This window comes from Dasypus novemcinctus, chromosome 1 (assembly GCF_030445035.2).
Source record: "Dasypus novemcinctus isolate mDasNov1 chromosome 1, mDasNov1.1.hap2, whole genome shotgun sequence".
NCBI lineage: Eukaryota > Metazoa > Chordata > Mammalia > Cingulata > Dasypodidae > Dasypus > Dasypus novemcinctus.
In genome coordinates, this window is record NC_080673.1 from 207,850,205 (window position 1) to 207,876,459 (window position 26,255).

Here is a 26,255-nt window from a genome sequence, read left to right on the forward strand (position 1 = left end):
GGGCCCAGTGTGGACTGCACCCTCCCGGGGTCCGGTTTGAACAAGGGGCTGCGGGAGGATGGGCGCTGTTCACAGGGTGGCTGGGAGCCCTGAGGGGAACACCCAGGAACTGCCCCCTGCAGAGTAAACCAAGGAGGTACCTCCACCGGGCAAACTGCCCCAGCAGGGCCGGGTGGGGGTGGGGGGGTCCGTGGCTCGGCCAACTCTCCCTCGTGGCCCTCCCCAAGGCTCACAGGCACCTGCCCACAAGGACAGGGGCCAAGCATTCAATCCCCCCTCACCCCTGTTGAGCGGCACTCTCTGCCAGGGGGCCCCCAGGGCCACTGCTCCCCATGCCCCTGGCGACCCCTTCCTTCCCTGGGGGTCAAACGCCCGACCCCATCCCAAGGGACAGGGGCTGCCCGGAAGCAAGAAAGCACAGAGGCACTTCGAACCAGTCGTCGCTCTTTATTTTTCGCAAAGTCCACCTGCCGGGGTAACAAGCAGGGTCTGCTGGTTTGGTGACGGTGGGGCCCCATACCACCCAAGCTCCCCCCCCCCGCCGCCAGCCCGTCCGCGGGTCCGGGGGGGGGGGGGCAGCCGCCCAAACCCAGGGCCGCGGGAGCAGCACAGAAAGGGACACAGCTGAATTCACAGTGCTCTGTCCCCAAAGGCAGTCAGGCTACCCAGTCTAGAAGCGTTGCACAGGAAGTGTTAAGACTACAACAAATACGTCTTGTAAAACCTCAATAAATTATATAGATAGATAGATATCAACCTGTAACATCTAATAACATCTGAGGCTGCTCGCGGGCTGGCTCCTGGGCTGGAAGCCACCCCCACGCCCGGCCCACGCAGCAATTAGAACTTGTATGAAAATACCAACTTGTCTTAAAGTCCAAAAAAATAAATCTCCTAAAGAAACACCCTATAGAAATCTAATTCCCCTGCAAAAGAGACCAAAAGAAGCAGATGCGCGTGGGGACACCAACCAAAGGCCCTTTCGGGCTGCTGGGGCCCAACTCTGGCCTCGGGGACCCCGTGCCCAGCACACCTGTCCTCCGCGACCCCTGTAAACCTTCTCGGCTGTTAATAAGTTAAAACTTAAATCTCTCTGCCGCTCGGCTGGTTAAACGCTATGGACGTGGCCTGGACGGGGACTCCGATAAATTATCTTTACACATGTACAGGGCCCGGTGCAATTTTTTAAACAAAACCGCAATGTCAGAGAAGCCCCTCCGGCCCCTGGCCTTGCGTGAATCCCCGGCGGGGGTCTCCCCGCACCCCCGCCTTGCCTCTGGCCCGCTTGGGGTCCTGTGCCTCGGTTGTGCCAGCCTCCTCTTCCCCCAATAGATATTTATATATGTATATGTATGTATATAGACCATATACACAGCATCTATTTATATAAATGTACACTCGCTTCTGGAATAAACCTTTCGGATAGAAGGTAAAGGCTTCCTGCCTTCAGGTACCCGTAATTTCAGCCCGAGGGGCTGGTGGGAGCGGGGGGTCCTGGAGGTGTGGGGGGAGGCACTAGGTGCCACGTGGGTGGGACCCTGGCTTGCGGAGAGGCTGCCCACGGACTTGGCTCAGGGCGGATGGAGGGGCACCCTCCGCAGACCCCAGGCCTGGCTGAGTGCCCCAGGAGGCGGCACTGGGGGGCGAGACCTGGGCCCGTGGCATCCGGCCCCCTCCCTCCCCGAGAGGCTCTGGGGGGTGGCGGGCCCCTTACATTCTACATTCAGCATCCCCAGAACCAACGCCACGCAGGCGGGTCTCTGCACAGCAGCTCGGGCACCCTGAGGGGACCCCTGCACCGAGGACCCCGAGACGCGCCCTCTCTCACACACACGCGCCTGAAGGCCCCGCTTTCCTTCCGACCGGTCTCAGGCCGGGGCTGGCGGCCGCACGGGGGTGGTCCAGGGTGCGCGCTCCCGTGGGCGGGGCCTCACGTCCGCGGACCCCCGCCGCCGGGCGAGGCGGGCGGCAGCAGGTCGTGGGCGAACACGGAGTCGTCCCCCGAGGAGCCGGAGCTGGGTGTGTCCTGGCCGCCGGGCGAGTACTGCTCGAAGGGCACCGAGAGGTCCAGGTACTCCTGCGGGCGGGCCCGGTCAGCGCCGCCGCCCTCACGCCCGGCCCTCCCGAGCCCCCCGGCCCGCAGCGCCCAGGACGGGGGGAGCCCCGAGCGGGACGGCGCTCACGTCCGTGGACGTCACGGCCAGGACGCGGTCCAGGTCCTCCACCAGCTGCTTGAACGTGGGCCTCTGGGACGGCGCCGCGTGCCAGCACTCGCGCATGATCATGTACCTGTGGGCCGGGGGCTGGCTCAGGGGCTGCGGGGGGCCGCCCGCGTGGGGCTGGGGGCGGGACGCGCGGGGAGGAGGCTCACAGGTCGTGCGTGCAGTTGGCCGGCCTGTCCATGCGGTGGCCTTCCCTCAGCAGCTTGAAGAGCTCCTCCACGGGGATGCCGGGGTACGGCGAGCCGCCCAGGGTGAAAATCTCCCAGAGCAGGACGCCGAAGGACCAGCTGCGGGGAGCGCACAGTCAGCCCGCGCTGCCCAGGACAGGTCCGCCAGCGGGGCGAGGGGTCTCGGCTCCGTGTCCTCAGAGCTCCCCTGGGTTCCTGCCCCAGAATCGCCTGGGACCCTGGGACGTGGGCAAACGTGGCCGCCCGCAGGCCCCCGGTGTGCCTCCGCCCCGCCCAGGGACACGCACACGTCACTCTGGTGGGTGTAGACGCGGTCGAACAGGGCCTCGGGCGCCATCCACTTCACTGGCAGCCGCCCCTGCGTGGGAAGTGGGGGTGCTGGTACCAGGGTCCCAGGGGAGCCGGCCCCCGTCAGCGCCCCCACCCAGGCTGCCCCCTCGGCCCCCGTCAGTGCCCCCACCCAGGCTGCCCCTCGGCCCCCGTCAGCACCCCCACCCCAGCTGCCCCCTCAGCCCCTGTCGGCACCCCCACCCCAGCTGCCCCCCGCCCAGGCCTGGCTCACATTGGTCGTCTTCTTGTAGTAGTCGAGGTTGTGCACGTCGCGGGCCAGGCCGAAGTCCGCGATCTTCATCACGTTGTCCTCGGTCACCAGCACGTTGCGCGCGGCCAGGTCCCGGTGGATGCACTGGGGACGGGGCCAGGGACTGAGGCCAAGCCCCCCAGGCGCCCTGAGCCCCCCCAGGCTGCCCAGGTCACCCGGCCCCACCCCCTGCCGCCCCCCGCCCTTCCCCCACCTTCTGGGAGGCCAGGTACTCCATTCCGCGGGCCACCTGGTAGGCGCAGGACACCAGGTCCTTGAAGGTGAGCTGCTCCTCGGGCAGCCTGCAGGTGTCGAAGGAGTAGTCCATGCCCGGGGGCCGCCGCGCCCGCAGGTACTCCCGCAGGTTGCCCTTGGCCGCGTACTCCACCAGCACGTACAGGGGCCCTGCGGGGTGCACGCCTCAGCCCACGCCTCAGGCCCACGCCTCAGGCCCTGGCCCCCCCTCCCTGCCCCGCCCATCCCATGCGCAGGCTCCGCCCCTGCCTCGCCCCACCCCACCCACTTTCCATCATGCAGGCCCCGCCCCCATCCAGGCCCCGCCCACCTCCCTGCGCACAGGCCCCGCCCCGCCCACCCTGCGTGCAGGTGCCTCCCTGCCCACCCTGCATGCACGCCACCACCGTGCCCACCTCCCTGGGAGCAGACCCCACCCTGCCCTGCCCCCATCCACCCACGCCCACCCACCTCCCCGCGCAGGCCCTGCCCCTGCCACGCCCACCTCCCAACTCAAGCCAGCGCCCCATGCAGGCTCTGCCCTTAACCCGCCCATCCCGGAGGTCTGCCCCTGCCCCGCCCACCTCCCCCACAGGCCCCGCCCCTACCCACCGGCTCCGCCCCTGCCCCGCCCACCTCCCCACAGGCCCCGCCCACCCACCTCCCTGCGTGCAGGCTCCCAGCAGATTGAGGATGTTCTTGTGCTTCCCGATCATCTTCATCATCTCCATCTCAGACACCAGGTCGGACAGGTCCTTGTCCGTGGCGTCGTCTGCTCGAGGAGGAGGCATCAGGAGGGGGGTCAGGCAGCGGCGCCCCCACCCGCCCAGCTTAGCCCGGGACTCCCGCCCCTTCCGCGGCGGCCTCACCCTTCAGCATCTTCACTGCCACGGTGACGGGCTTGGCCGCGCGGTCCTTGTCGATGCCGATGGCCTCCGCCATGACCACCTGGCCGAAGCAGCCCTCCCCGAGCGGCTTGCCCAGCGTCAGCCTGGCGCAGGGGCGGCGCGGCGTGAGCGCTCCCCACAGCCCGTCCTGCCCACCGCCACCACCTGGGAAGCCCGGCCCGCCTGCCGCGCCACCCCCCCCGCCCGGCCCCTCCCCACACCCGACACCCGCCACGGCCTCAGTGCCCGTGTCCCGCCTGGCACCTCCTCACCACCTGCCCCGGGCGCCCTTGAAGCGCCAGCGCCCGCCCCGTGGTGTGCGCTCACCGGGCCCGGGACAGCTCCCACTTGGGGTCGGCGGGCAGCTCAAGCTCCGAGACGTTGGCCAGCGCGGGGCCCTCCCCGGAGGACAGGCGGGCGATGCGCACCAGCGGCGAGTTGGAGTTCATGGACGAGTTGGACTCCAAGGACACCTGCTTGGGTCGGGCAGGGCCAGGTTGGTGCCGCAGGCCGCCGGGCGGGCTGGCGGCGGCCGGGGCTGGGGTCCCCGCCTGGCGACCGCAGCCAGGGATGCGGTGACTTCCACGCAGGGCGGGGGCCGGAAGGAGGGAGGGCTCTGTGCCCCGGCAGAGAAACCCACGTGGTGACACGGGGGAGGGGGCTGGGCAGGGCACCGCGTCCCCGGGGGGCAGGCCCCGGGGTATTGTGGGGGGGGCCTGGTCCCTACTGTGTGTTACCTGTCGCTTGAGCGGGAAGCGGGAGACCTTGTGCACGGCGGGCGAGCCCAGCCCCTTCTTGGGTGGGCTGCGCAGGCGGCAGAGGGTCACGGCCGCCACCGCCAGCGTGAAGAGGGAGAAGCCCACCCCGTAGCTGAGGACGCCCGCGTACACGCTGCCCGCCTCGTCGGCCTCCACCAGCTCCTCCTCAGCTGCAAAGACACGGCGCTGGGCTCAGGGCTCCCGGGGGGGGGGGGGGGAGGACACGGAGGCCACGGCGCCTCCACCTACTCTCGAGGGTCCTGCGGCCAGAAGCACCACAAGCCAGGACAGACAAGGAGAGAGGGGCCCAGCGAGCCGCAGCGCCCGTACCGCCACCCAGCACCCGAGCAACACCGAGGCCGCCGGCACGGGCGATTGGATGAGACTTGGGAGGGGGTGGCCCGGGGCCCAGATAGGGCCGGCTCGGCGCGGGCCCAAAGAGGAGGAGCGCCGGGCGGCCGAGAGACCAGGTGCCCTGCGCGGCCGGCGGCTTTGGTGTGCGCGAAGCCCGTGCCCCGGCCCCGAGAGGACAGAGCAGGCAAGCGCAGCAGCGAGGCGCGGATACCTGGCAGCACCACCAGCCACGCAGAGTGATGGGAAAAGCCGATAGAATTGCCCGCCAGACAGGTGTACTCCCCCGCGTCCTCAAAGGTGACATTGTGCAAAGACAGCACCTCCAGCTCCCTGTCGGTGCTGTTGGCGCCCGCCGTCTACGAGAAAGGAGAGAGCACGGTAGGCGAGCGCCAGCACCGCCCCAGGCCACCGCAGCCGAGGCCACGCGCCGATCCGCCAGGCTGCAAGGGAAACGCCGCCACCACCGCGACACGCAGCGGCCACGGCCGCCGTGGCCGCCTCCTCCTTCTCGTCGGCATCGAGCCCAAAGCCAGTCCCTCCACCGGCGAGTCCTCTGTCCCAGGTGAGCAGCAGGTGCACGGCCGGCAGCGGCCGAGGCAGCAGCATGCGGGTTAGTGCAGAGCGGGGCAGGCAGGCGGCAGTGCAGCCAGGGGCCGGAGAGAGAGGCGGAGGGCAGGTGGGTGCTGGCGGGGTGGGGGGCACAGCCGCCGCCAGGTGCGGGGTGCTGGGGGGTGCACGTGAGGGGGGGCAGGGTCAGCGCAGGCTGCGGGCCGAAGCGGGGCAGGTTGCCGTCGGGGGTGGCGGCGTCCGGAGGCAGCCGCGTCGGGGCAGCGGGCCGCGGCACAGCGAGCGGGCGGGAGCGGGCGTGCGGGCACATGGGCACGTGTGGGGGGCGTCGGCGCCGCAGCTCGGCCAGCCAGCAGGCGTGGGACAGAGTCGTTACCTGCTCGGGGCCCGTGAACGCGCAGCCAAAAGGCCTTCTCGGCCACGCCTATGAAATTGGCGGCCCGACAGAGGTACTGGCCCCCGTCCCGCTCCGACACGGCGGCCAGGCGCAGCCGCGCGTCGGCCTCTGCGCTCTCACTGATCCACGACTGCGGGGACAAGAGACGCGGCTCAGGCGCCCCCCGCGGCCCAGCCGGGCTCAGGGCAGCCGTGCGGGTGCGAGCCCGGGCCGGCGGCGGGAGCGAGGCAGGCAGGCGTGGGCCCCCGAGGCGCGGGGGCTGTGGGGCGGGCGCGTGCGGGCCCCGCCTGGCCGCTGCGCGCATAGTTCTACAGGATGCGCCTGCCCCGCGTCCAGCCCCGAGACCAGAGCCTCTGCCGGCGGTCGCCCCCCGGGGAGGGCCGCCGGTGCCCGCGGGGTGCTGCCTCCCCAGGGCCTGGGCGAGGCCACGGTGCCTGCCCCCGCCCCCTGCGGCCCCTCTCATCTCCAGGCGGTGCCTCTGTTGCCGTTGTGTGAACCCCACTCCCCGCCCCGCCCCCCCGCCTGGTGCAGCTGAAGTGACGAGGTTGGCGGCGCTGGCCCAGGGGCCGCGGGCAAGGCGGCGAGTCCCCATGCCGGCACGTGACGGGGCTCTGAAGCCGCCTCCCCGTCCCTGCGGCCGACTGCCTGGACGCTGCTGCCCAGGTACCCCCCGCCTCTGCCCACCCCGGCCCGGCGCTGTCGCCGCGCCCTGAGCCCAGCCGGAGAGAACTGGACGGCGACGCGAGCCGGCCCTGCACGGTGGGCTCCGGCCGACCCAAAGGAGCAGGCGGGGAAACCCAGGCCCCTCAGAGGGCCGAGCGCGGCCTGAGGCCCAGGGCAGGCTAGGACTCGAGCCCCAGGCTCCCACCCGCGCCCCCCCTGGCCCCCCCGGGCACCCGGCCGGCGGCGGCGCCCACCTTGAGCACGGTGACGTAGGGCGTGCCGTCGGGGCCCACCTTGCTGCCGTTCACCTCCACGTGCTTGAGCCACTGGATGTGGGGCTGCGCGTCGCTGTACACCTTGCAGTGGAACTCCACGTCGCTGCCCACCACCGCCGTCTGGTTGGCCGGCAGCCCCGCCTGCAGGATGGGCCGGTGCGGGGAGCGCTCTGCGTGACAGACAGGCGGTCAGGGGCCGCCGCCCCGGCCCCCCGCAAGTCCCTGCCCAGCCCGCAAGCCCGCCCACCTGCGAGCCGGCCCACCTGCAAGCCCGCCCACCTGCGAGCCAGCCCACCTGCGAACCCACCTGCCTGACTGCAAACCTACCTGCAAGTCAGCCCACCTGCGAGCCAGCCCACCTGTGAGCCGGCCCACCTTCAAGCCCACCCACCTGCGAGCCAGCCCACCTGCGAACCCACCTGCCTGACTGCAAACCTACCTGCGAGCCGGCACCTATGAGCCCGCTTACCTGCGAGCCAGCCCACCTGCGAGCCTGCCCACCTGTGAGCCCACCCACCTGCGAGCCCACCTGCGAGTCAACCCGCTTACGAGCCCACCTCCGAGCCCACCCACCTGTGAGCCCATCTGTGACCCCACCTGCAAGCCTGCGAGCCTGCAAGCCCACTGCAAGCCAATCCGCCTACGAGCCCACCTGCCTGACTGCAGTGCACCTGCGAACCCACCTACGAGCCCACCTACCGCTGAGGCCACCTGCAAGCCCATCAGCCTGGGAGCTCACCTACCCGCGAGCCTGCCTGCCTCCGAGCCCACCCACCTGTGAGCCCACCTGCCTGACTGCAAACCTACCTGCAAGCCAGCCCACCCGCGAGCTCAACCACCTGTGAGCCGGCCCACCTGCGAGCCCACCCACCTGCGAGCCAGCCCACCTGTGAGCCAGCCCACCTGCGAACTCTCCCGCCTGCCTGACTGCAAACCTACCTGCAAGCCAGCCCACCTGCGAGCTCAACCACCTGCGAGCCCACCCACCTGTGAGCCCACCCACCTGTGAGCCAGCCCACCTGCGAGCCAGCCCACCTGCGAACTCTCCCGCCTGCCTGACTGCAAACCTACCTGCAAGCCAGCCCACCTGCGAGCTCAACCACCTGCGAGCCCACCCACCTGTGAGCCCACCCACCTGTGAGCCAGCCCACCTGCGAGCCAGCCCACCTGCGAACTCTCCCGCCTGCCTGACTGCAAACCTACCTGCAAGCCAGCCCACCTGCGAGCTCAACCACCTGCGAGCCAACCTGCCTACAAGCCCACCTCCAAGCCCACCCGTGAGCCCACCTGCAAGCCCACTCACCTGCAAACCCACTGCTAGCCAAAGCGCCTACGAGCCCACCTGCCTGACTGCAGTGCACCTGCGAACCCACCTACGAGCCCACCCACCTGCGAGCCAGCCTACCTGCGAGCTTGCCCACCTGCGAGCCCGCCCACCTGCAAGCCCACCTGCCTGACTGCAAACCTACCTGCAAGCCGGCACCTATGAGCCCGTCCACCTGCAAGCCCACCTGCCTGACCTCAGTGCACCTGCGAGCCCACCTGTGAGCCCACCCACTGCCGAGGCCACCTGCAAGCCCATCAGCCTGGGAGCCCACCCACCTCCGAGCCCACCCGCCTGCAAGCCCACCAGCCTGGGAGCCCACCTACCTGCAAGTCCACCTGTGAGCCCACCCGCCTACAAGCCCACCTGCCTGACTGTAGTGCACCTGCGAGCCCACCCACCTCTGAGCCCACCCGCCTGTGAGCCCACCTGCAAGCCCATCAGCCTGGGAGCCCACCTACCTGTGAGCCCACCTGCCTACAAGCCCACCCGCCTGCGAGTCCACCTGCCGCCCCCCGCCCTCCGGCCTGTGCCTCACCCAGCACGTCCAGCGTGTACGTCTGCTGGATGCTGCCGAACTTGTTCTCCACGACGCAGGTGTAGTTGCCGCGGTCAGAGGGCACCACGCTCTCCATGACCAGGCTCCACTGCTGGTGGCGCAGCTGGGGGCACAGGAGGGGCGGTGGGCGCATGGCAAGTGGGTGGTGGGCACACGGAAGGGACAGTGGGTGCACAGGCAAGCAGACGGTGGGCACACGGGATAGTGGGTGCACAGGCAAGGAGGCGGTGGGCACATGGAGGGGCGGTGGGCGCACGGGAAAGCAGACGGTGGGCACACGGGACAGTGGGTGCACGGGCAAGGGGGTGGCAGGCACACAGAAGGCGCAGTGGGTGCACAGGCAAGCGAGTGGTGGGCACAGAGGGGCGGTGGGCACATGGCAAGCGGGCGGTGGGCACACAGAAGGGACAGTGGGTGCACGGGCAAGCAGACGGTGGGCACATGGGACAGTGGGTGCACGGGCAAGGAGGCGATGGGCACATGGAGGGGTGGTGGGCGCACGGGAAAGCGGGCGGTGGGCACACGGGAAAGCGGGCGGTGGGCACACGGAAGGGACAGTGAGCGCACGGGCAAGTGGGCAGTGGACACATGGAGGGGTGGTGGGTGCACGGGCAAGCTGATGGTGGGTACATGGAGAGGTGGTGGGTGCGCGGTCTAGCGGGCAGTGGGTGCACGGAGGGGCAGTGGGCGCACGGAGGGGAGGTGGGCGCACCACAAGCAGGTGCAGGCACCCCGCGGACCCGCGCGCCGAGGCCGGCCGCACCTTGATGCCCCCGATGCGGTGCTCGCCGCGGAACTCCTTGCCGTTCTTGAGCCAGGAGATGGACGGCGCGGGGTTGCCGGCGGCCGGGCAGCGGAAGCGGACGGTGTTGGCGGCCGGCACGGCCAGAAGCTTCTTGTCCATCCGCTCGGGCCGTGTCCAGTAAGGGGCCCCTGCTGGCGGGGGGATGGCGGTTCAGCGAGGAGGGGGCCTGGAGGCCGCTGACCCCCTCCGAGACCTGCCCCACTGCCCCCCGACACGTGGGCTGAGGGGGCGCCTTTTGGGGGCCCCTGCCTGGGCTGGACCGGACCCCAGGAGCCCCACCACCCGCCTCCCTGGCATTCTCGGGGCCAGGCTCGCCGGCGGTGGGGCCTCTGCCCGCTGCGCCTCCTCTGAGAGCCCACCCCAGGGAGGGGGGCCAGGGTGCCCGCCTGGCGCGAGGGTGTGCCGGGTTGCCCAGCTCGGGCTGCGCGGCGCTGGGGCTGGGAAGACGCGCCGGGGAGCACTACGCCCAGGGGCCGAGCAGAGCCGGGAAACAGGGTCCATCCACCGTTAGCACCGCCGGAGCCTGGGGGGCTCGGGGCGCCAGTGGACCGGGGTCCTGCCCCCTCGCTCCTGGCTCCAGGGTGGCCGTCACCCCATTCTCATGGCCCAACTGGCTTTTCTCCTTCCTCGGGGCGGGCGTGGGGCAGGGGTGGGGCCCATGGGGAGATGGGCCGGCATCCCCAGGGGGACACCGTTCCCGGGGGGTGCCTCCGGGAAGTGTGGTGGGCACGGCAGGGGCTCCCACGGCCACGTCCCTCCGTGCTTCCCAGGGCAGGTGGCCGATGGGGCCTGTCTTCCCAGGGCGCTGACCCCAAGCTGCCCGCTGCGGGCGGCACCTCCCCCAGGCTGTCCTGCCAGTGACCGGCAGCCCCCGAATCCCCCGGGGCGGCAGCGCGAGGCGCAGCCCCCAGCGGCCAAGCCGGGCAGGGAAACAGGACACGGGAGGAGGCAGAGGCCAGCGGGGCCAGGGGGTGCGCTTGGGGGGCAGGGGGGCTGCGGCGGCCGAGCCGGGACCTTGGGTCTGAACTTCCTGGCAACCAAAGAGAAAAGAGGAAAGCCCAGGGGCCCCTCGGGATGTGGAGCCCTAACCGGGCGGGCTTCACGCGGCCACTTGCGCCCCGGCTCGCCCCGGCCGCTGGCACCCCCACGCCCCCCGCGCCTGCCGGCCGGGGTTTCCCTCCCCTCTGCTTGCCCGGTCTGTCAGTCCCCGTGCTGGCACCTTTTCGAGTTACGACCGGGATCCACTCCCCTCCCGGGGACAGTCCACCCTGGCCGCCCCTCCGGGCATCTCCAAATCTGGCCACCTGCCTCTCCCCCGACAGCTCACCTGCCCTGTGGCCCGTCCACCGGGAACGGCTACTGCCACCTTCACGGGCGCCCAGGCAGGCCCCTGGCCCTCCGCGGCAACCACCCCCTGGCCTGGACGGTCGTGGCCACCTCTCGGGACCCTCACCCTGGGCCCACTCGTCCCACCTCCGCCCGTGCCCGGCTCACAGCTGGGGTGCACCTGTCCATTAACACCAAGGTCACGAGCCTCACCCCCCAGCTCCGGCCGCACACGGGCGTCCTCGCTGCCGGGGGCCCCTGTCAGCAGCACAGGGCCCCCCCCCACCCCCAGCCGGCCTCCTGGGACCACAGGGCCTGGCGTCCAGCGCCTGTGTGCTCACCCGTGTCCTCGGCCTCGTCCTCTCCGTCTTCATCGTCGCCCGAGGACGGAGCATCTGCGAGACGGGAGCGTGATGAGTGACGGCCACGGCTGGCGAGTGGCCGAGCCCCAGGCCTTGAGTCCCAGCCGCGAGAGCACACCTTCTCCCTCTGGGCCTCGGTCTGCGGCTCCCCGAGGGTCCCGCTGTCCCCCGACGGGCCGGGACCCCTCACTCGGCCGGCACCCAGAGCGCTCACCTGTCACACGCACGGCGAAGCGACACAGGACGCGCTGGGAGAGCCGCAGCCAGCAGCCGTAGGTGCCGGCGTCCTCGTGGGAGGCATTGAGCACACGCAGCCTCTGCGGCCCCACCAGGACGCGCTCGGAGGGCTCCAGCCCCACCCCGTCCTTGACCCAGACGGTGGGCCCCGAGGGGCCGCCGGCGGGCGGGTGGCAGCTCAGCTCCACGGCGTCCCCAGCGCCGAAGACCAGCTGCTCCTGCTGACCGGGCTCTGGGCCCGGGGCCTCTGTGGGCGAGACAGCAGCGTGAGGCGGCCCCCACGCCAGCACACGTGGGGGCGCGACACCCAAGGGGGTACAGAAACACTGGGGGGGCCGGCAGGAGGACGAGGCCTTGCGCCCAGAACCAGCCCCGCCCCGGGGATGGCTCCGCCCCCGGCGCCGAGCTGCCGGCCGAGGGCCTGCTGGCCAGTGTGTTCTGCTCGGCCGGGCGGACGCCGACAGCAGCGCGCCTCTGGGCCATCGCTCCGACAGAACTTTAGTTACATGGACGCGATGCCTGACTTTCATCCTTCCCACGTGGCACAAAGCGTCATTCTTTTGAAACTATTTAAGGAAGCAGATTTGGCCCAACGGATAGGGCGTCCGTCTACCACACAGGAGGTCCACGGTTCAAACCCCGGGCCTCCTGACCCATGTGGAGCTGGCCCATGCGCAGCGCTGATGCGCGCAAGGAGTGCCCTGCCACGCAGGGGTGTCCCTGCGTAGGGGAGCCCCATGCGCAAGGAGTGCGCCCTGTAAGGAGAGCCGCCTGGCGCGAAAGAAAGTGCAGCCTGCCCAGGAATGGCACCGCCCACACGGAGAGCTGACACAAGATGACGCAACAAAAACAAGACAAAAACTCCGGGTGCCGCTGACAAGAATACAAGCAGACACAGAAGCAAAACGAATGGACAGAGAACGGACAATGGGGTGGAGGGAGAGCAGGGAAGGGGAGAGAAAAAAAAATTTATAAAAGAAACCGTTTAAAGGCCGTGGACCCACGGGGCAGGCTGGGTGGGGAGTCCACGGTCCGTGCGCTTAGACGGAAGCCCTGAGGTGTAGAGGACACTGGGGGTCCCTCTAGGACACTTGGGGTCAGGAGAAGGCACAGTGCAGAGCTCCGCAGCCCAGGGGAGGGAGCTGCCACCCCCCGCGCGCCAGCCGGGCCACCGTGCCCCCTGCGGCAGCCACCGAGAAGGACTGGGGCAGGGGCGAGGCGGCCTGGGGGGGCCAGGGGCGGCAGCACAGCTGTCCTGAAGCAGAGTGGCCCGTCCCCTGACGCGGGCAGGGGCCACGCTGCCAAGGGCCCCGTTTGCACATCTCGAACCTCGCGTGCCAAACACACATCAGCAAAGGCCCTTCGAGAAGACGCCACGGCAGAGCCCAAAGCCAGGGAGGGCTGCAGCACCAGGCAGGAAGGCCGGAAGGGCGAGGGGGCCCCTGGGCCCTCGCGGGCAGCTGGTGGGCCGGCTTCTGCCTGCAGGGGACCGAGGAGCCCGCTCAACAGAGGAAGAAACTGAGGCAGGGGGCGCAGCCGTCCGGGGCCGGCGGGCGAGCAGGTGGGGGCCGGGCAGCAGGGCGGGGTGCCGAGGGGGGGGGTCCACCACCAAGAGCCCCTCCGAGCGGGCTGCCCAGCTCCCGGGGGCAGGGCCGAGCCACCGCGGGGCTCCCATCACCCCAGGCCCCCTTGCCAGGGCCAGACAATGGGCGAGCGGGCAGCCTGGGCTCGGGGCCCAGGGCAGGGGTGGGTGGTCCTGCAGGCGCTCTCCCCCCCCCTCCCAGGCCCAGCTGGGCCGTTCACCCCTTACTTGTCATTCCGCGGACGCACGGCCTAGATTCGAGGGCCCAGCTGGCCACTCGGCCACGCGGCTCCCGCCAGCCCTGCCCGGCCCACCCCACGCGCCCCCAGGGACCCGCGGCTCAGGCCGCCCTCGAGGGGGCCAGCGGTCAGGGGGCGCCTGGCCCGCCCTCCAGCCCTGACCGCCGTGTCCTGTGGGGACCACCCAGCGCCGGGTGCCACTCGAGACCCCCCAGAAGGCCGAGAGCGGCTGGTCGTGGTGGCCTCAGCCCCGGGCCGGCCAAGGGCAACAGCCGGTTCCGGTCTGGTCTGGGCGGCAACGGGCACGGCGGGCCGGCCAGCAGCACAAGGGTTTGCTTCAACCAGGTCCAGCCAGGGCCTGGGGTGCGGCCGCCCAGGCCGTGGGGTCCCGAGCCGCCCCCCAGGCGGCCCACGCCAGGCAGCCACCCAAGGCAGGGGGTGCCAGGCCCACCGAGCTGGGGCAGGGGCCTCACCCAGGGCCGGCCCCTCATCTGCCCACCACCACCCTATCCCCTGGGTACCCACAGAGGCCAGGGAGCACCCCGGGACGTAGGGCAGGGGGTCCCAGGGTGGGGGGTACTGCTGACATGCGGGGGCTAGGCAGGCCCAGGTGAGGGTTTGGGGGGCCTGGGAGATGGGGGCACTTGTGGGCTTCTCCATCAACAAAAGGGGACCCTGCCCCACCTGCCAGAGGAGCCCTGGGCTGCCACAGTCTACCTGGTTCTGCCGCCCACAGGCCCTGTGCCGCCGTTTCCCCTGCTGTGGCACAGGCCATAGGGCTGCCTGGCAGGACTGGGGCCCAGAAGGCCACCAGCGTCCACCAAAGCAGACCCAAGCGTTTGAAAGTGGGGGTGGGACCCACGGGCAGGGGGGCTCTGCGTGGGGGCAGGGCTCCCTGCCCTGGGTTCCTTCCTCCCAGCTTGCATCCAGGAGGTCCACCCCACCCCACGGACTAGTGGCGGGAAGTGGGGGCCCCGTCGGGAGGGCTGGGAGGCGGCCCCAGAGAACCACCTCCGGCTAGGCCGTTCCACCAAGCCTGGGTGAAGGACAACGGGGGCCGGGAGGGCGGGCTGGGGCTTCCGGGGAGCACACAGGCTTCCAGGGGTACAGGACAGTGCGCCAGGGACACGTCAGGACGGTCCAGCGGGGAAGCTGCCCACGGCTCAAGCTCTGCCAGGGAGCGCTCCCCAAGGTTTCGGGAGAAAACCCGGGAAGGGGGCAGGTGGGTGGGATGACGCCGGCTCACCCGGCTCCGGCCTCAAAACGACCCTGCCATTACCTGCCCTCCCAAGCAGGTGAGGAAACAGGCTGGAAGGGACCCCCCAGCCCCAGGACGGGCAGCTGGCAGTTTCGAGCTCCCAGGACCCCCCCATGCCAGCTCCTTCACTTGTAAACGGCTCAGGCAGCCCCGAGAGAGACTGGAGGGACCCTGCCCAAATCCACGCCTGGGGCACACTCCATCTCACCCCTCCCCCCGGGTCATCTGATAAAAGGACCTGAGGGCCTTGGGGCAGGCCGAGGGGCGCGGGGAGCCCTCCCCGTCCAGCTCAGAGCTCCCAGGCGCCGGTTAATCAACAGCCGGGGGCTCAAAGTCCAGCGCCCCTGCAGGGGTGGGGGTAGGGGAGCTGCAGGGCAGTGCCCGCTCCCCGCAGGTCACTCCTGGCTGAGGCGGGGGATCCACGCCGGAGCAGCCCTTCGTCAACCTCCCCGTGGCTTGGGGTGCAGCCAAGTGCAACTCGGGGGCCCCCCAGCTGGAATGTGGCCCCACATCAGAGGGAGGCCTGGGGAGGTCAGCCCTTGACCCCAGCCCACCCCCGCTCCAGCATTTCTGGGGGAAGCACCCGTAAACGTCACAAGCCTTTGCATTTCTACTGCCCAGCCCATCTCGTTAAGGAACAGGACGGGGTTTACAGACGGTCCACTCACTACCTGTTCCACGAGCTTCAGTGGGGGGCGGGGGGGGGGGAAGGAAGCGGGCACACCCACTGCCTGCACACCTGGGGGCCCACATCTGCCAGCGGCTTTGCCCTGAAACGGCTCCTCCAAATGCTTCTCCGCTCCTCCTTCCCGAGGGGGGCCCCTCGGTGGCCCCCAGGGCGCAGCGCAGCCTTGGGAGAAAGCCCTGACCCCGCCCCGCCGCCCTCCCCCGGGGCTACTTGACATTCCCTGGCGGTAGGGAGTAATATCTTTATCTGAATGTGAATGCTAATGCGAGGCTCCCCCCGGGCTGCCTATTCGGAGCCCCCCGAGGGGGGGGCGCGCCGGAGCAGGCGCTAAAAGCGCGCGCTGACCTCCCGGCGGCCTCTGTCACGCCGCTGAATGACACGCACTTTCAAGCGCCGGGCCACTTTCATTCATAAAAAAATGACATTGTTCGGTGAGGCTCGAGCCGCCGCCGGGGAGAGGGGCTCGGGGAGGGGCGCCGCCATCTGCCTCCCTCCTGCCCGCGCCCGGCCTCCCCGGCACGCCGGCCCGCGGCCACTCGGCTCACACCTCCCGGCGCCGCGGCCCTCAAGCGCGCCTGCGGCCGCGTCGCCGTACAAAGGGGCGGCTGTTGGGGCCTCGGCCCGGGCGGGGGGCCGGGCGCTCACCAGCCAGGGCCGCCCTGCGCGCGGGAGGGCGCGGGCCTCGCCAGGGCCCCCGAGGGGACCGTCCGCGGGGCCCAGCTCCCGAGAGGGCCGCAGCGGGTCCCCGCGGGCGCCGGGCCCCGCAGCGCGCGTGCCGAGGGCGGGCGGTACCCCCGGCCGCGGCGCGTGTGCGGGGGCGGGGCCGGGCCCAGCAGCGCTCCCGCCCCTCGGAGGCCCTCGCCGCCCCAGGCCCTGCTCCGGGATCCTCGCCGCCCACCCGACCTTGACCGCCAGCCGGGGTCCGCGGCCCCCAGGCCCTCGGGCGCCCAGCACCCCGCTCGCCTCCCGGCGCCCCCGCCCGGCGTTCGACGCGCACTGGGGACGGAGCCCCTCGCCGAGCGCGCGGGCTGCCGGGCACGAGAGCCTGGGGGGGAGCCCTGGCGCACCAGGAGGTGGCACCTCGTCTCGCCGCCACTGCGAGCCCGGCCCGGCGGCCGCACGTCCATGCCCGCCTCGGCCGAGGCGGGAGGCCGGCCAGGACCCGGGCCCGGGGGCCACGACAGCAACTTTCCGTCCATGCGGACCTCGCGGGACAATGGGAATCGCGGAAACTCGGCTCCCGCCCGACGGCGCGGATGGTGGCGGCGGCGCCGGGGGACCGCGGGGGAGCCCCGCACTTGGGTGGCGTGTGGTTGCGGGCGCCCCTCGAGCGGCCGCGCCGGCTCCGCCGCGAGCCTCGGGGAAGGGCGCGGCCCCGGGCACTGCCCCCGCGGTGCCAGCCCGCACGACGCCGGCGCGCCCCGACCCCGCGCCCTCCCTCCGCGCGCCCGGCTCTTCCTTACCTGCCGCTCTGCGTCCGACGCGCAGCTCCGTGCCCGGGAGCCCCGAGGTGGCGCGGGCCACGACGGCCACGGCCAGGCAGAGCGCGAGGGCGCGGGCCGGGGCGCCCATGGCGGGGGCGGGGGCCGCGGCGTCCTCAGGCGGCGCGCACGGGCATGCTGCCCCCCACGGCCCGGGCACCGGCGGGACGAGGGCGCCGCTCCCGAGTCTGCGGGCAGGAGGCGCGCGGCGCGTCACCGGGGCGGCGGCGCGCGGGCCCCGGCCGCTGCCCCCGGCCCCCGCCGCCCCCGCCCGCCGCCGCCGCCCCGCGCCCCCGGGCTGCCTGGCGCCGGCCGCCTCCTCCCGCCGCGGCCCTCCCTCCTCCCCCTCTTCCTGGCTCGGCAGGGCCCTCCCAGGGCGGCGGCGGCGGCAAACTTCCCGGAGCGGGAGGCCCGCGCCCGGCCCCGGCCCCGCCAGGGGGGCCGCTCTGGGTCCGCGCCCCCCGGCCTCCCCGGCCCCGCGGCCCGCCCGGCGCCCGCGCCCGCGCCCCGCTTCGGCCCCGCGCACTGACCTGGCGGCCGCCGGCGCTCGGCTCCCTGCGCGCGGCTCCCGCTCCGGCTCGCGGCCCGCCGGCCCCGCGCCGCCCCGTCCCTCCGGCCGTCGGGCCGCCCGTGGGTCCGTGCGCCCCGCGAGCAGGACCGCGCGGCGCCAGCTGCCCGCGCCGCCGCCGTCACCTCCGCGCACTGAGGGCCGGGGCGGCCCGGCGCGCGGCAGCCAGAGGGGGCGGGTCCGCCGCCCGCCCCCGGCCCCGCCCCCGGCCCCGCCGCCCCGGCCCGCCCCTGCTCGGCCACTCGGGCCGGGGTTCGCCCCTCCCCCTCGGGGACGGTCCCGGGGCGGGGCCCAGCTCGCCCCGCCCCCGCCCGAGGAGGGGATTAGCGGGGGGCGGGGGCGCCGGGCGATCTCCGAGGGCGTGGGGGCGTGGGAGCGCGGGCGGGGGGCGGCCAGGCGCCCCCCCCACCGCGCGGGAGGCCGGGGCCCGGGGTGGAGGTAAGAACGGACTAGAGAGAGGGGTGTCGCCCGGGGAGGCGCCTCTGAGGAGGAGCGGCCTAGACTGCGCCCTGCGGTGGGCAGGGTCCCCAGGCAGAGGCCGGGTGGGCACCGAGCCCCGGGGCGCCGGGACCTGCGACGGGCCGAGGCCCGGAATCGCTGGCTTGAACCCAGAGGGCGCGAGGCAGGGGCCTTGGGCGCCCTGGTGTCCCCAGCAGGGAGTGGGGGCTGCTGACTCGTTCCAGAGAGGCCCCCCAGCCTGACCCCCGGCCCCCCGACAGGCAGTGGGGAGCTTCCTGCAGAAGCCTCGGGGGTGTCCGCGTCCCCCAACCTAGGGAAGTGGGGGGCCCTCATGGCGGAGGCCTGAGAGCCAGGGAGGGGAGGGGGCCGCCTGGCGCTGGGAGCTGCCCTGCCCCGCACCCCGGGCCCCTTGGCTTGTGGCTGCAGGACTCAGTTTGCCCACCAGGAAAATGGGCAATGGCAGCTGCTCTGTGACTAGCCACTGTCCAGCCATGGGCGGGCCTGGCACCCCAGGCTCTCAGGCCACCCCAGAGGGTCATCACACCCCCCACGTGCACGCACCTGCCGACTTAGCACCCCTGCAGCAAGCAGGCCTGTCGCCTGCTCTGGCCACTTCCTATCCCCTGCCCATGTCCCATCCCAGGACGTCCTCTCCCGGGGGCCACGTCGGCACACGCTGCCCTCATCTTCTAGCCCCCCTCCCAACCAGTTACCTGGTGGGCAGGCTGGTGGGGGCCACCCCGGGCCCCCTCCTCCAGGTGCTGGCAGGTGGGGCAGGACTCAGCCTGGGGTGGGGCGGGAGGACGGGCGAGCCTCTGGACAGGGCGCTCGGGAGCTGGCCATCCGCTGGGCCATCCTGAGGCACAGGGAGGACTCTGGCCACTGTCCCCGAGGCACAAGGGCCGTTGTCCCCTGCCTGCTGGCCTCTTGCAGGGAGTGGCCATCTCCGAGCCCATGGCTTTCTGCTTTGTCCCCGCCGGGGGCTGAGGGGGCCCCAGGGTCTGTGCTCGTGGCTTCAGTGTGCTCCTGCCCCCCCGTCCTGAGCTCCTGCCCCCCTCCCAGTGCCTTTCCGGGCACCCAGGGCCTCCGGCCTCTAGGTGGGCTTGGCCGGTGGGCAGCACGGTGGGAGGAGGGGAGCCCCTCCGTCCACCGTGGGGGCTGCAGCTCCGGCCAGGGCTGCCCTTTCCTGCCAGGCTGGGCAGCCGTGACCAACTCCCCACGCCAGGGGGCCTTGAAGAAAATGAACGCCCTCTGTCCGCCCAGAGCCTCTCTCTTCCGCCCCCTCCCCGGGCACTGCGTCGTCTCCCACGCGGTTTTGGGCCAGGCCCACCGCCAACTCCAGAGGCCTCTGAGCACCTGCAGACGCTGTCTCCAAAGGAGGTCCTGGGGCCAGGCGCCGGCCCGTTTGGGGGCTGCCACCCACCCACCCCACGCCCCGTCGCCTGAGACCCTCGTGACGGGCTCTCCCAGTGGGACTGCCTCGATGGTGCCGGGGTCAAAGGGCGGGCATGCTTCCTGAACGCTTGGCTCTTTCTGCGGAATCGCTGCCGAAGGGCCACCGGCCACGGGGCCGGGCGCTGCCAGCCCCCCCTTCCCGCCGGCGGGACGGCCGCCTCCAAAGGGAGAGTTTATTATCGTCGAAATAATTTTATTGTTTGAAGTTAGTGTTTCCACGCTGAGGCCGAGGCTGGGCCCGGGCGGTGGCCGACGCCGCGTCTCCTCGACTCCTGTCGTTCTCTGCGACAGTCTCCAAGGGCCCTCGGCCGGCCCCCTCCTCCACGCACCAGTAACCGAGCCCCCCAGCCCGGCGGGGAGCAGGGAGGGGGTGGTGGGTTCCCTCTGCCCGCCCCCTGCTCCCCGCTCCCCAGGGCGCCTGGCGCCCAGGCCGCGAGGGACTGGAGGGAGAGGGAGAGCTGGAGGCAGCGCAGCCGGGCGGGGGTGACTCATGCTGGGCGGCCAGGCCTGCCGCAGCCTGCGCCCGCCCGTGGAGGCGGGGAGGGGCGCGGGGGGGGGGGGGGGAACCCTGGGCCGGGGAGCGCCCCCCTCCCCCCGCCTGCCGCCTCCCGTGCGAGGCCTGGGCACCCTTGAATCTGCAAGTGGGGATACCCGTTGGGGGCTACCTGGTGGGGTGGGGCGGCGAGGCCGAGGCTTGGAGACCCCGCGACTGGTCTGTGGTGGGGTTCCTGCCCCAGGGTCGGACCTCCCCAAGCCCCCCACGGCTGCGTGCAGGAATGGGGGAGGCCACGGTCCCAGGGGGCCTTCCCCTCTGCCCAGTGCCCTCCCCCAAGGGAGGGCAGCTCCGTCTCCCCCCAGCGTGCACCCCCTCCCTGGGCAGCTCCGCAGGCAGGACCCCCACCTGTGGGCAGGAACCCCCCCCCCCGCCACGTGGCTGGCCCGGGCTCGGAGGGAGCGAGGCAGGTTTGACAGGAGCTGTAGCTGTCGTGGCTCATGGGTAATTCCTGTCTATTTTATTCTCAGAGAATTTGAGAATTAAAGCTTAAAACAAAACGAAACAAAAAACATGTTTGATTTACTCATTATAGCAGAAGTGGAGAAGCAGAAAAGAAAATATCCCCAAAGCTCTCAGCCAGCAGTAGCTACTGTGCACGGGCCTTAACCTTAGCCCTGAGCTCCCTGGCCAGCCACGCAAGGAGGGCAACCACGACTCAGGGGCTGGCGGGAGCCCATCCCTTCGCACATGCAGGACCACCCCCCACTAGACCCCCAGCCCTGACTTCCGTTTCAGAGACCGTGGCTGCTCCGGGTGAGCAGGGGAAGGAGAGGGGGGCTGCCAGAGATGCGGGGGGGGGGGGGTGGGCATCCCAGGCCCCGCCCCCCGGCTCCAGGTCGGGCCCCGGGGGGAGCAGGAAGGCAGAGGGGGGGGCCCCAGGCCCCCTCCTGAACCTGGCCCAGAGCCGCTGCCCGGACAGCCAGAGAGGGCCTGGCCAGGGGGTCTCGGGTGCCCACCGGGGGGTGGCCGAGGCCCCCAGGGCGGGCGGCGGAGGTGGGGGGCGTGGGGGCCAGGAGGCCACGTGGCCAGGGAGGGGTTGAGGGCTCCGCGGCTCCGGTGCGGGCGGGGGCCAGGCCAGTAGCCGCTGAGCAGCTCAGAAATCTATTTTCCTAAGCACTTGGCATTTGCCTGAAACCTCAAGTGTATTTTCCCTAAGTTTTATTTTTTTCTTTGACCCCAAACTCTGGTAGATTTAAGGGAAATTTAATTATGATGTTTTGGGTCCATTTACACTTCAACCCTCTCAGCATTTTTTCCAAGACCCTTTCGGAGCCCGGCGCGCCTCGGGAGCCTTCTAAATGAGCGTTTTTATTATGACGATGTTGAAAAGGCTTTACCCCCACCCCGGCCTTCCTGCCAAGAATAAGCGAGCGGGCTCCGCGGGCCCCGGCCCTCCCCGGGACGTCCCCTGCCTCCCCCTGCGGCGCTGGCGCCGCCCCTGCGCTCCGGGAGCCACGTGGAGCCTGCCTGCCCCGGCCTGGGCCCGCCTCCCGCCGAGCCCCCAGCCGAGCCCCGGCCCTGCCCCCCACACACGGTGGGGTTGGGGGGCCCCGTGGCCTCTGGGGCTGGGAGGGGGAGACAGCGGTGGCACCCCTGATAGCCTCTGGGGCGCTGTGCCCTCACATCAGCCCCGCTGGGTAGGTGGGGAAACCGAGGCACAGAGTCGGGTGTGGCCGCGCCGAGGGAGTCCGGCGAGCTGGCTGGACACCCCCTGGCCTCGGGCGGGGGCCCAGCAGTCCCAGGAGGGCCGATCCACCCCTGCCGCCGCCAGCCGGTGTCGGCAAGCGGAGCCCACGGGGCCGATCGGAGGGGGCAGTGCGTGCAGCACGCACGCGCCGAGGCGGGGCAGGGCCCGACTGTCTGGGTGCAGCCCCCCACCCATCCTCCCATATGGTAGGCGGGAGCCCAATCACCTGAGCCGCCTCTGCCTCCTCCAGCCCGGTTCTGGGCTTCTGGGCAGTAGCCTCAGTTTCCCCATCTGAGTGGCACCTGAGTTGGAGCACAGGCCACAGAAGGTGCAGGCCTGGGGGTGGTCCAGAGCGGGGGCCAGGCCCTGGGGTGCCCCCGGCCTCTCTGGCCCCCCGGGAGGGGTTGGGGGCGCGGCTGGCCCGCCGAGGAGCTGCCCCCAAGCCCGGCCGCTGGGCCTTGTTCTCAGAAGTGCAGGTGGCCTCTTGCCGAGAGGAGGGGCCTCGCTGGCGACTGGGGGTCTCGACTGCCCTGGCCGGGGTGGGGGGAGGCGGGGCGACGGCCGAAACCAGGCTCCCTTGGGCGGCCCACTCCAACGGGAAACCGTGGCGGGGATCCCCGCATCTGCCACCGTGGGATTCGGCGCAGAGCTGCCCCGCGTGGCCGGCCCGCACCGTCTCACGCCTCAGGGGAGCCCCTCTGAGGGTCTGCTCTCGGGGGCCATGGGGGTCTGCGCCTCGACCCCCGCTGGCCACGCCGGCCCGCGTGCTGGCCTCAGCCCGTGGCCTCCCTCCGGGGGTCCCCCGGGGCCTGGTGGCAGGGAGGCCCCGTGGCCCGGGCCGAGGGGCTGCCCACCTCGTGGGCCAGCGCGACAGCCCTGATAGAGACGTCTGGCCACGGCGTCCTGCAGCCGCCCTCCCCGCCACGCCCGCCGCCTGCGGCCCGAGGCCGCTGACAGCTTCATTGTCGCGCTGGCCGGCAGGCGAGGGGCGGAGGCAGCCGGCCCTGGGCTGGGGGGCATTGACCGCCCCCCGGGGAGCAGCACAGACCTGCCCACCCCGGCCCACGTGGCACACACGGCAGGGTCACGGGCCCCCGGGGCCAGGGTGAGAGGGTGGGCGGGGAGTCAGTGGGGCGGGAGGGGTGGGGGTCCCCTTCCAGGCCAGGGGGGACAGAGAGCAGAGCGGGGGGCGGGGGGGCGGAGCGGGGGTCCGAGGGCCAGGGCTGGAGGGGCAGGCTGCCCCGGGGCGCAGTGGGGGACCACCCTCCCCACACCAGGCCTTGGCCCCTCGGCTTCCCGGGGGGGCTCCCCTGGCACCCCCTCAGCCAAGCCTGCACCCCGGGGCCAGAGTGGGTGGGTGGGGGTGGGCTCCAATCCAGTGCGGATCAGAGGGGCTTCTCCACGGCCCGCGCTGCCTGCCGTTCCCGCCCCGGCCTCCACGGGCCGCAGTCCCCTCTCCTCCCACACGCCTGGCCATGGTCTGCCGTCGTCAGGGGCGGGGGGCGAGGGCAGGCTGCCGCAGGCCCAGGGTATGACCCCCCCCCCCGCACGGACAGCCCCCACCCCTCGAGCACACGTGGGGGGTCCGCACGCGTGGCCCCGGGCGTCCCCAGGGAGCAGCTGTCTCCCGCAGGAAGCTCCGTGAGCAGCGCTGCTGCCGGCACGGCCACCCCCGGGCGCGGAGGGCGGGAAACTGGGTCAGAGCAGGGCCAGGCAGGCCCGCGCGGCGCCACACCCCGGCCGACTGCGCCCGAGGCCAGGGTGCCCCCCTGCCGCCCGGGCCCTGTGCGCGGGGCTGTCAGGCCCACGGGGCAGGGGCTTAGGCTCGTGGCCTCCGCTCGGCGCCCCGGGACCCCGGCCCCACACGTCCCTGGCCTGGCTCAGCGCCTGCAGCGGGCTCCAGGCTAGCCCAGGGCCCAGGCTAGCCCTGGCCAGCTCCCAAAGGGGTTCCCTGCTCCCACCCCGAGGATCTTGGGGACCGAGACGAGCCACCTTGGGGGGATGACGAGGAAGCAGTTTTCAAGGAGGAGTGACCTGCCCTGGCACCCAGCCGGCCCCAAGGCCCCTGGCCGCTCCTGGCTGGAGCCTGCGGTGCCTCCACCGGGCTGACCCCTGGGTTGAGCCTCGCCCTGGGCCCGGGCCCCGGCTGCCTCGCCGCGCCCTGCACGGCAGCCTCAGGAGGTAGCTGGTTTCGGCGAGCGGCCCCTTCTGCCGCCTTCCGCCCCCCCATGCTCCGGCGCTCAGGTTTATTCTCGGGGGAGCTGCTCCAATCCCCGCCCAGCTGGGCCAGTCGGGGCGGGCGCCCAGGGGTGGCTGTGGTCTGGGGGCTGCCAGCCTCCCCCTCCGCTGGGCAGCCACACTCCAGCCCCCAGGGCCTGGACTTGGGGTCTGCGCCCTGCCCGGCCCAGCCCTGGGCCAGCCGCGTGGGGCTGAGGACGCCGCCGCAAGGCCAGGACAGTGGGCTTGTCCGGGTGCCCTGCTGGGGGGGGCCAGCCCCCCAGTTCTGGGCGGGCCCTCCCACCACCCCGTCGGGGTCCACCCCACTGAGGGCTAGGGGAGCAGTGGGGGGTCGGGAGATGCCCCCTGTCCCACCACCCGCCCAGCCAGCGCCTCCCCCTCGGTCCAGCCTCGGGGTGACATGTAAACAGGACGGGCCTGGGGGCAGGACCGCCTCCCGCCCCGCCCCCCAGGCAGAGCCCCCAGGGCCCTGCGCCCCCTCCCCTCCCACACTCCTGGAGGTTCCTGGGCCACCCAGAAGGACAGGACCTGGAGGGAGTGCCGGTGGACGCCCCCCACCCCACCCCAAGGCACACCCACGCAAACATGCATGAGCACACGTACATGCATGTGCACACAGAGGCACGCACGCAGCACACACAGGCGTGTGCCATGCATATGCACACCCACACAGGCATGCACCCAGCACACAGGCATGTGCTCATATGCACATCCATGTGCATGACACAGGCGTGTGCACACACGTGCCTGCCCACGCGCAAGGCACACACACAACACCTGTGTGTGCGCACGTACGTGCATGTGCACACCCGCAGACATGCACCGCATGCACCGCTCACGTGGGCATACACGCATGCACACGTGCGCACACGGCACAGGCACCATGTCTTCCTTGTCAAGAGCTGAAAGAGTTTGGGCTGTTTGCCCCTCAGCTCACAGAACTGGTCGTGCCAGAAGCCGGCCGGGCGGGCAGGCGGGAACTTGACGAGGCGGGCCCGCGCCCCTGCCCGCGCCCCTGCCCGGCCCCAGCCCACCCCCTGCCCCCGCCCTGCCCGCGCCCCTGCCCGGCCCCTGCGCCCCTGCCCCCGCCCTGCCCGCACCCCTGCCTGGCCCCGGCCCGCCCCCAGCTCACCCCCTGCACCCCTGCCCCCGCCCTGCCCGCACCCCTGCCTGGCCCCGGCCCGCCCCCAGCTCACCCCCTGCGCCCCTGCCCCCGCCCTGACCGCACCCCTGCCTGGCCCCGGCCCGCCCCCAGCTCACCCCCTGCGCCCCTGCCCCCGCCCTGACCGCACCCCTGCCCGGCCCCAGCCCACCCCCTGCACCCCTGCCTGCACCCCTGCCCAGCCCCAGCCCACCCCTGCACCCCTGCCTGCGTCCCTGCCTGCGCCTCTGCCTGGCCCCAGCCCACCCCCTGCGCCCCTGCCCGCCCCCTGCCCACGCCCCTGCCCGCGTCCCTGCCCGCCCCTGCGCCCCTGCCTGTGCCCTGCCCATCCCCACCTGCCCCCTGCCCGCTCCCTGCCCGCCCCTGCCCACGCACCTACCTGACCCTGCCCGCACCCTGCCCGATCCCTGCCCATCCCCTGAGCCCCTGCCCGCCCCCTGCTTGCCCCCAGCCCACCCCCTGCACCCCTGCCCGCCCCCTGCGCCCCTGCCCGCGCCCTGCCCGCCTTCTGCCTGCTCCCCCCTGCCAGGCCTCTCGTTTAGGTTCTCCCAGGCTGCCCCACCTGCCCCCCCGAGGACCCTACCCCAGCGCAGGTCCCCGGGTGCAGGCGGGCCATGCAGGGTGCCGGTGCCCAGACCCCTGTGTGCCCGCCCGCCACCCCCCACATGCCCCTTCGCTGCCTCCGACCCGCAGCCTCCGCTCCCCCCGACCTCCCAGTGCCCACCCGGAGGCCTCAGTATCACCCCCGTCTGCACCTCCGCCACCTCTGGACATCAGCTGGACCCTGAGACCCTCGCCCCGTTTGCCGCTCCCCAACGCCGACCACCACCACCGTCCCCGGGGGGGTCCACGGCCCGGGGCGGCTCCACCTTCACGAGCTGCGGGCCTGGGCGGCTTCCGTCCCGTCGTTGGTGCGGTGGGCACGATGAAGACACGGCCCGGGGGCAGAGGGGCTTCCCGAGGGGGCCTGCGGGGCGCTCCCGTGGCACCCGGACCAGAGCAGGCGCTGTCCTCGTCCCGTCATCATGGGCAGCGCGGGGACCAGGAGCTCGGGGGGACCAGGACGTCTGCAGGCCCAGCCGGGGGTGGGGGGCTCAGAATCACGCCAGGACGGCACCTCCATGGCACGCGCGCCGCCCGCTCT

The 26,255-nt window shown here is 72.1% G+C and overlaps 1 protein-coding gene across 12 annotated transcripts; it reads right to left on the reverse strand.

Annotated features, from left to right (window-relative positions):
- Positions 1–427: 427 nt before the first annotated feature.
- On the reverse strand, positions 428–17,644 carry FGFR3 (fibroblast growth factor receptor 3). Of its 12 annotated transcripts, XM_058301580.2 has the most exons (18): positions 17,517–17,644; positions 16,969–17,174; positions 11,716–11,985; positions 11,481–11,534; positions 9,772–9,944; positions 8,988–9,111; positions 7,105–7,295; positions 6,167–6,317; positions 4,849–5,039; positions 4,439–4,587; positions 4,094–4,215; positions 3,886–3,996; positions 3,205–3,395; positions 2,973–3,095; positions 2,698–2,768; positions 2,372–2,509; positions 2,184–2,289; positions 428–2,077 (listed from the first exon to the last, which is right to left on the reverse strand). In XM_058301580.2, the coding sequence occupies exons 2-18, from the start codon at positions 17,075–17,077 to the stop codon at positions 1,931–1,933; spliced, it is 2,421 nt and encodes an 806-aa protein (XP_058157563.1). In that variant the 5' UTR covers positions 17,078–17,174; positions 17,517–17,644; the 3' UTR covers positions 428–1,930. The 12 variants fall into 12 exon arrangements, with proteins under 12 accessions (XP_058157563.1, XP_058157594.1, XP_058157591.1 ...); XM_058301611.2 differs by lacking the exons at positions 6,167–6,317; positions 17,517–17,644 and adding an exon at positions 5,435–5,579 and having other exon boundaries at positions 4,439–4,584; positions 9,772–9,941; positions 16,969–17,171; XM_058301608.2 differs by lacking the exons at positions 6,167–6,317; positions 17,517–17,644 and adding an exon at positions 5,435–5,579 and having other exon boundaries at positions 9,772–9,941; positions 16,969–17,171.
- Between the last annotated feature and the right edge of the window lie 8,611 nt (positions 17,645–26,255).

Coding starts and splice junctions, on each gene's coding strand:
- FGFR3 (XM_058301603.2), bottom strand. CDS start 12,268: ATGAAAGTCAGGCATCGCGTCCATGTAACTAAAGTTCTGTCGGAGCGA. Junction 5,580..7,104: donor CCTACGTCACCGTGCTCAAG/GTGGGCGCCGCC, acceptor CCTTTCTCGTAG/ACGGCGGGCGCCAACAGCAC. Junction 2,078..2,183: donor TGGCCGTGACGTCCACGGAC/GTGAGCGCCGTC, acceptor GCCCGCCCGCAG/GAGTACCTGGACCTCTCGGT.